An 8,284-nucleotide genomic window follows, 5' to 3' on the forward strand; every position below is an offset into this window, starting at 1 on the left:
TTTGTTTCCCTTCTTCCTCCTTATAATTCCTCCATAACTCCTTCTCCATGCGTCGTCCTCTCCTTGCTGTCTGTCCTCAACATAGAGAGAGTGTCTCTCTCTCTCTCACCTGTTCTGCAGCCCCAGCATGTTGTACCCCCCTCCCCCCACCCCACCGCCCCTGCTCAATTCTCTGACCGTTGTAGCCCTGGAAGCCGTCTCTGCAGGGCTCTGTCTGATATGTTTGATATATTAGGTTGTTATTCAGTCCAACTATATATCAAACATATTCCTACAGTGTCCCGCCCTGTCTCCAGCCACGTGTGTGCCTTAAATGTTAATGGAGATCGGTGGTCAATGATCTGTCGTTGACTGAGGCAGAGATGGCCATTTTATAAAATATCCCTTGAGCTGATGTTGTTGTTGTTGCTGTTGTTGTTGTTGATCTTCATAGGGCTTCTGTATGACAGTGTGGCAATGCTCTAGTCAGTTATACATTCGCATTGTTTTGTGCATTTAGCCATAAACCTAAACTGATGCTTGGTTGTGCTTTCAGCAGGCAGACGAGACACTGGATTTCGAGGAGCAGATCCTAGAAGCAGCCAAGTCCATTGCTGCTGCGACCAGTGCTTTGGTGAAGTCTGCATCAGCCGCTCAGAGAGAGCTGGTGGCACAAGGCAAGGTCAGTGAACACCCACCCACTCAGATGCACGCATCCCACAAACATGAGAGTAGCGAGCTAAGAAACCATGTTTTCTCAACCTCTGCCCTCCAGGTTGGAGCCAACCTCGCTAATGCAGTGGATGACGGCCAGTGGTCGCATGGCCTCATATCAGCTGTGAGTTATTCTGAGTAACAGATACTGTAGGTCTACTCTAAAGTATATGTTGAGTTGAGCCTGTACTCAAGTTTTCTTTTACCCGACTCTTCCCTTCAGGCGCGTATGGTTGCAGCAGCCACCAGTAACTTGTGCGAGGCAGCCAACGCATCGGTTCAAGGCCATGCTAGCGAGGAGAAGCTAATCTCCTCGGCTAAGCAGGTAGCAGCATCCACAGCTCAGCTCCTTGTGGCCTGTAAGGTGAAGGCTGACCAGGATTCTGAGGCTATGCGGAGGCTGCAGGTAACCACATCGCATCATGGCACTGCTGTTTCATTGATTTAATCACTTACTGACTTACTTACTGTAAACTTAATTTTGCCCCCAGGCCCCCGTTAGCCGATCTACAAGCTTGCAAAGCGATGCGTTGTGACCTTACAGATTGATTACTTTCGCGAAATGTTCGCCCACAGAATAGGAATGCTAGGATTCATATTGTTAACTGTGTACAAATGCAAAACAGAGCTAACTTTGACTCTCCTCTTCCTCCTACAGGCGGCTGGCAACGCAGTGAAGCGGGCGTCAGACAACCTGGTGAAGGCAGCGCAGAAAGCAGCATTTGACAAGGCAGATGATGACAGTGTGGTGGTCAAGACCAAATTTGTTGGTGGCATAGCTCAGGTAAGGCAATGGCGTCAAATCAGAAATCTTGCACTCGAGCATGTCGGAGGGGTATAGTGTTAAGTTCCCACCGGAACACAGCTGTTGTTGTATGATAATGGGGAAGGGGTTAGGGGAGGGATGATTTTATGATATCACTTCGATTGGGCCTTTTGACTCCAACGGTTTTCAGCTTTCAGGAAGAAACCAAAAATACACAGGGAATATTATAACCACACCTGGGGGTCTATTAGACTAGACTAGTCTTCTCTGCTACCGTGGAGTCCGTCCTCCTCTATGGCTGTGAATGCTGGACACTAACACAAGCCCTACAGAAATCCCTGGACGGGTGCTACACCAGAATGTTACGTGTGGTACTTCACAGTACCAACAGGGACGAGCACATCACCAACAAGCGTCTGTAAGGGGCATTACCAAGTGTAACAGAGAGTTAGCAGTAAGGAGGATGAGACTAGCTGGCCACTGCCACCGACACCAAGAACTCCCGGCCAAAAAGCTTGTACTGTGGGAACCAACAAACAGGCATCGATTGAGAGGACGTCCCACACCTACCTACGTGGACGTACTAAATAAAGATACTGGTGCGGAAAGCACAAAGGAGCTGGCCAGATGCATGGAGAACCGAGATGACTGGAAACGACGATGGAGGGCTCGTCTGAGGACGACGTAGAGAGAGAGTAATGTTAACTCCATAGACACACAAAACAGAAAAAGTACAAAAATCACGGCACTCCATCTTTAACAGAAGGAGTAGGACGGTGGGGGCTTCAACTGAGCCAGTTGTGTACAATGCAGCGGTAACGCAAACATGTGCAGCGGGGATTTAAATTACATAGCGGCGAAATTGGGAGAAAGAAATTGTTACGGAAAAAAGAAAATAAATCTTTGCGTTTTGGCCTTTTTTTTGTTCTCACTCCCAGGGTGCCTCTAGTCTAACTCTTATGTTCAACTCTTGAGTCTTGACATACTGCTAGATTAAAGTCTTGGTCATCGCATCTGTACTGAAACTGATTGTGAAACGGTGGTGAGCCGCTGTGGACAAACAGCCCATCAGCTGTATTTCTGGGCTGTGGTTTACCAGGCATCCACACAGCTGCATGCACACATCCACTCTCTTGAAGGGTTTTCACATTCCTCCTTTAGACCAAACGACTTATCCACTTCCTTTTCATCCGTGGCCAAACGGAATGTAATTGAAGAGTTGATGGCTACTCATTCAGGAAGCCTGGGGCCCCATCCGCACCAAGCTTTAGTTTTCATCTGGAGTGGTTGAACCTGTGTGTGTGTGTGTGTGTGTGTGTGTGTGTGTGTGTGTGTGTGTGTGTGTGTGTGTGTGTGTGTGTGTGTGTGTGTGTGTGTGTGTGTGTGTGTGTGTGTGTGTGTGTGTGTGTGTGTGTGTGTGTGTGTGTGTGTGTGTGTGTGTGTGTGTGTGTGTGTGTGTGTGTGTGTGTGTGTGTGTGTGTGTGTGTGTGTGTGTGTGTGTGTGTGTGTGCGCGTGTGTGCGTGTGCGTGTGTGCAAGTGTGTCACACACACTTGCATTTATTCTCACACATATACATGCTGAGTCACACACACACACACACACACAGATTTTATCCGCACCCCTCCAGGGACATCTGTCGCAAACCTAGTTTTCCTAAGGCACTCATATAGCCCACCCTCCCAAATCAAGAAAAATAAATACATACTCACTCCATACTTACATTACTGAAATTCCATTTGTTGCCACAGACAAACTGTGCTGATTATAGGTTTTCAAATCCCCATGCAGTGTTCTGATGAAAAGTGATTGTTTACATTTTGTATCCAGATGTTGCCAAGCTATGGGGAAATCAGTCCTTATGAGCATTTTTGTGTTAACAAGATTTCATTACATGCACTACAGCAGGGGTATTCAACTGGCGGCCCGCCGTCCAAATGCGGCCCCTAGTGGTCCTTGGAACAATTTTGAAAAAGTAAAAAAAGGGGGGAGGGGGTTAATTCGTTTTTTTAGAGAGAGCTAATAAAAGTTACAGGTATGGTGTGTGTGATATGAAGTGTGAGATTATCAGTAATCCTTAATCATATTCTATTATATTCAAGAGTGTGTGTGTGTGTGTGTGTGTGTGTGTGTGTGTGTGTGTGTGTGTGTGTGTGTGTGTGTGCGTGCGTGTGCGTGTGCATGTTTTCAGCTGGTGTTCATTGACGCTCGTCAGTTAATGTCAAAGCAATTATGTTTATGCACTGTCAAATAGGTCTACTCTACATCTATTTAAAGGTAGCATATACTTGTATAGACATACAGGTATATCACCCTGTGCTCATACTGTGCACAAATGTATTACATAAATCATTGTGTTTGAAGACAAAATGCATTTTGAGAACGCACAAATTTGTGAGGCCCGGCCCCACGGGCCCACACACAATCATTCTACAGTTGTGGCCCCCGGCCTAATCTAGTTGAATACCCCTGCACTACAGTATACATACATATATGCTCTCTCTCTCGTCAGTGTATAGCCCAAGACCCAACAGGGCTATCCACTTTACCTCTCTAATGTTTCCCCCTCTCTCTCTCTCTCTCTCTCTCTCTCTCTCCTATTCATCATTGGTCGAACTTCATTTGCATCTACCCAAATAGCACCAGTAAGGTATATTGCTGGATAGGGCTGAGTCTATAGATTATTTTCTTTTTTTCTCTGTTTCTTTCATTTTATTTACTCTTGAGATCAATGAATGACCGATAAGTGTTTTTTTATATCGGCGAATTGATTCGACTGATTAACCATTTAATCCCTATTTACTTTGTCGTACAACAATGTCACGCAAACATTGTGGACATCAATCCACAAGCATCGCAACGCACCACATCACATTGTTAACTCGTAGAAAAGGTTTATTTTTGATAGATCTGCTGTATTAAAAAATAAATTATTTAATAAAAAATAATATATATATATATTTGAATTAATTCATTCTATTAGTGTTAAGGCCTATTCATAGTCTGGATTTTCGGTGGTAAGGTGACCACCGCTCCGGTGGTGAGCTGACCACCGGAGCTGAAATAACGTTGAGCGGTGGTGAGTAAAAACAGAGAGAAGGGCTGGAGCGGTGGCGGTGGTTTGCTCTTCACCGCGGCTCGTGACGTCATGTTGTAGTTCGGTGGTCACCCCACCACCGTAAATCCAGACTATGTATGAGCCTTAAGTCCTATCTGATCGCATTGAGTGACGTTAAACTCACTTTGCCAGTCGATTTGACACTCACTTTATGCATGAGGTTGCAGGAGGTTTTTTGACAAAGTATCCCTCTTCCTCTCTACCTCCTCCTGCAGATCATCGCTGCCCAGGAGGAGATGCTGAGGAAGGAGAGAGAGCTAGACGAGGCCAGGAAGAAGCTGGCTCAGATCAGACAGCAGCAGTACAAGTTCCTGCCCACCGAGCTGAGGGAAGACCAGGGCTGATGATTGGCTGAGCCAGCCAGCGACACACTGATTGGACCGCTTCTTGTTACGGAGAGCGACGCGGCCAATGCACAATTGGCTGCTTTTTTTTGTTTGTTCCCCCTCGTGTATAACTGATGACTATACTCGCCACTTGATACAGGTCTGTTCAGCAAGAGGAACACGTGCCTGTGCTCTCCTGTGTGTGTGTGTGTGTGTGTGTGTGTGTGTGTGTGTGTGTGTGTGTGTGTGTGTGTGTGTGTGTGTGTGTGTGTGTGTGTGTGTGTGTGTGTGTGTGTGTGTGTGTGTGTGTGTGTGTGTGTGTGTGTGTGTGTGCGTGTGCGTGTGTGAGTTTGCATGTGCACTGTGTGATAAGGAGAGGGTATAGCTGTCACTATAAGCAGAGGTAAGGACTGTATATCTTAATGATCGTGATAGGTTATATATATGATATTAGGCTTTGTGAGTGTTACTCTACATAACAATCATGGATTGAAAGTGTTCCAAATACTTGTTGAATGTGACAACGAACGACAGGTGTCCAGCAAATAGAAATGAGATGAGACAGAACTGACCCCCAAGGTCTGTTCCACATCCAACACCCACCCATCGTAGCCAATCAAATGGCAGGACCTCTCTGCAGGACCGTCTTGCATGCACCATAATGGCTACCGTTTAAATACATATCAATGAAGCTACTAACCAATAGCTATTGCATTTTACTAATGTGAACATGAACTCGGGGGTCTGCTGTTGAACTGGCAAACTTTTTAGTGTGTGATTTGATGGAAATATATTATTGGGAGGCGGAGACTTCAGCTTAAGACCAAATCTTACAGAAGCCGATGATGAAGCTGTAGTAGTCAATAATCCATGATGTAATACCCCATTATGTGAATACAGTGATAACAGTCTGATGTCTAAAGAAACTGTCTGCTTTGAACCCAAGAAAGGTGAAACGTGGATTGTTCAATGAACTAAGGTATATCTTTAAATCTTTCTTCTCCTCGAGAACACTGCCTTGTTAACCTCTCCCCCTGCCACCACCCCTCCTCCTCCTCTCATGCACACTCCAAGCTGCGTGGGGAAACCTGTGTTTACATTGTTTGTTATGTTTGTTCTTTCTTGTCTGTGGTGTTTTAATTCCAGTCCTGCTGACGGTAGCCAGGATTTGTTAAGGAGCCCCCCACTATTTCATTACTCACCACCACCGGTCGCTGTTGGCTGATCGTGGTACATTTTCACTTGAGACACCTATCTATAGCAATACGTCAACGCTAAATACTCGTAAGGCAATCGATGAGAGTCTGTGCCGTATTTTAGTGAAAGATTGTGTGCTGCCGCTGCTGTCATGTTTAGCTCTGGGCTAATAAACGAGAGGAAGGCTGCAGTATGCACTGTGGAATGCACTGAGACCCCCCTTTATGCACTGAGGAACGCGATGAATGGCTTCCCATAACGGCAATGTAGGACACTCTCCTGACAGAGATTTTTTTTTGCTTGAGAATCTATTTAAGAAAACAATTATTCAATGGTTATTCTGTTTGTGCAGTACGTTATTTTTTTATCTGGTGGTAAGGCAGTGTGTACACGGGACCCATATGGGTGTTGTTCATTTAAATCCCAGGTTTAAATGAACATGCCATGTTTTTACCGTGTTGTAGGTCTCCTCTGTCCTTTTCTTGTCAGTGTCTGGTCTGCATTGTGTACTAGTGCCTTACTGTGAGTCTGCTATGTGAGCGGTGGACTGGACGAGCCTTTGTCCTTCCTGGATCAGAACGTTATGCCTGACCACAGTGAAATCCTCAATGTTTATATCCATTTGGGAGTGTACAAATGCAACAACACAATGTTACATTTCTACACTCCTAGAGTTAATAAAAAGCAAGGCTTTTTCACACCTACAGGTGTGTAGGAGAAGGACACTCAGGTGCCCGACATACTGAAAAAGGAAAAAACTCACACAGTGTCTTCAAATGAAGTTGAAATGTTTATTAAGGGAACAGCAAAGTTTCGGTGTATTCAACTTTCACCACCATTTCACATATTAAACCTTTCAACTGCATTTGAAGACAGTGTCCACTGAGGAGTTTTTTCCTTTTTCTCTACACTCCTAGAGTTAAATGAACACTCAGGATTTTACAGTCTTTGGCTATTAATTGGTCACCTACTGTAGTCCTATGCCATCTGCCCCCCCATCCCCCCACCCCATGTTACCTACAGTACTTATAGGGGCAAATAAGGGCATACCCAGATACCTTAGGTCCTTGGAGACTATTTTGGAGGGGACTAACACTACACTGCATTCCATGAGCATGTGGCAAGATGTGATTAAAATATAAACATCAGATATGGCTCTGCCTTGACATTCATTACAGTACCAAGTCCCTCACAGTAAATGTTTGATTAAATAAGTTCCTTGCTTCATTGTTTAACCACTATGTTTTTTTTTCTTTTTATCAATAAATGTTATCCTGAGGTATATTGTCTACTCTAAGCAATTGGTCTTAAGTATTAACTGGAATAGGAAAAGTTACTATCTATGTTATGAGTAAGTGTTGTGCTTTCTTTAACAGACTGCATTTGTTTTTATGACTTCATGCTGTATGTATAATATTTATCTGGTCATAAAAGTATTTTTGTTTTTGTATCCACCAAAAAAAGAAAAGGAAAAAAAACTTGAAACAACCATGTTGAGTTATGATTGTTTTGTGCTCACTTGTTAATTTGTCATTGCAAATTCTTTCCAGTAGATGACAGTATTATCCTGCATAGTTGAGAGTGATGGGGTAAGGCCAATAATGGTCATAGCATAACTTTTCCCCCTTTTTTCCATCCATAGAACAGGCTTCTCTGACTTTGCACTGATTTTCATTGGTAGAAATTGTGATTTCAGCTGCATATTACAGTACATATCTGGATAGAGGAAGGTGAGAAATAAAGGCTCTGTTGTGCACAGAGGCTTTTAAGTATAGAAATTGGACTTGTATTTACCCTGTTCTCCTGAGGTGACAGCTATTCCATTCTGTACCTGTCCCTCTCTGTCTCTTATCAGTGTCTAGAGCGTATAAAGTGTAGCTATATAGCCTGACTTGTAGTTCGTCCTCGTGACCTTGTAGATATGTTACTTTCTGTGCGTGACAGCCATACGACGGAGCATATGGTTGGATGGAGGTGCCTTGCACAATACACAGAACATTACTAATGAAGACCATATTTGGTTGTTACACTGTGTGGGTCTCATGCAAGGCCCGGCCACACAGTGGAGAGGGGAAACTCAAGCCATGTGTGTAACAGGGAGGGAGTGGAGTGCCGCTCGGCCACCACATCTCTCCCTGTCTCTCTCTCTCTCTCGCTGTGTATTTCTGTTCTGCCTCTATGTTTT

General features: G+C 44.5%; 1 protein-coding gene across 1 annotated transcript in view; it reads left to right on the forward strand.

Annotated features, from left to right (window-relative positions):
* tln2b (talin 2b) overlaps positions 1-7,590 on the forward strand; it is a 128,507-nt gene extending 120,917 nt beyond the window's left edge. The window contains exons 53-57 of the mRNA XM_080761919.1: positions 536-661; positions 755-817; positions 917-1,099; positions 1,352-1,477; positions 4,792-7,590. Coding sequence (XP_080618045.1) covers positions 536-661; positions 755-817; positions 917-1,099; positions 1,352-1,477; positions 4,792-4,920 — 627 coding nt within the window. The 3' untranslated portion in view covers positions 4,921-7,590. The remainder of the gene's footprint in view (positions 1-535; positions 662-754; positions 818-916; positions 1,100-1,351; positions 1,478-4,791) is intronic.
* The last annotated feature ends 694 nt before the right edge of the window (positions 7,591-8,284 follow it).

The sequence above is a fragment of the Protomyctophum bolini genome, assembly GCF_963924005.1.
Source record: "Protomyctophum bolini genome assembly, chromosome: 4".
Taxonomy (NCBI): domain Eukaryota; kingdom Metazoa; phylum Chordata; class Actinopteri; order Myctophiformes; family Myctophidae; genus Protomyctophum; species Protomyctophum bolini.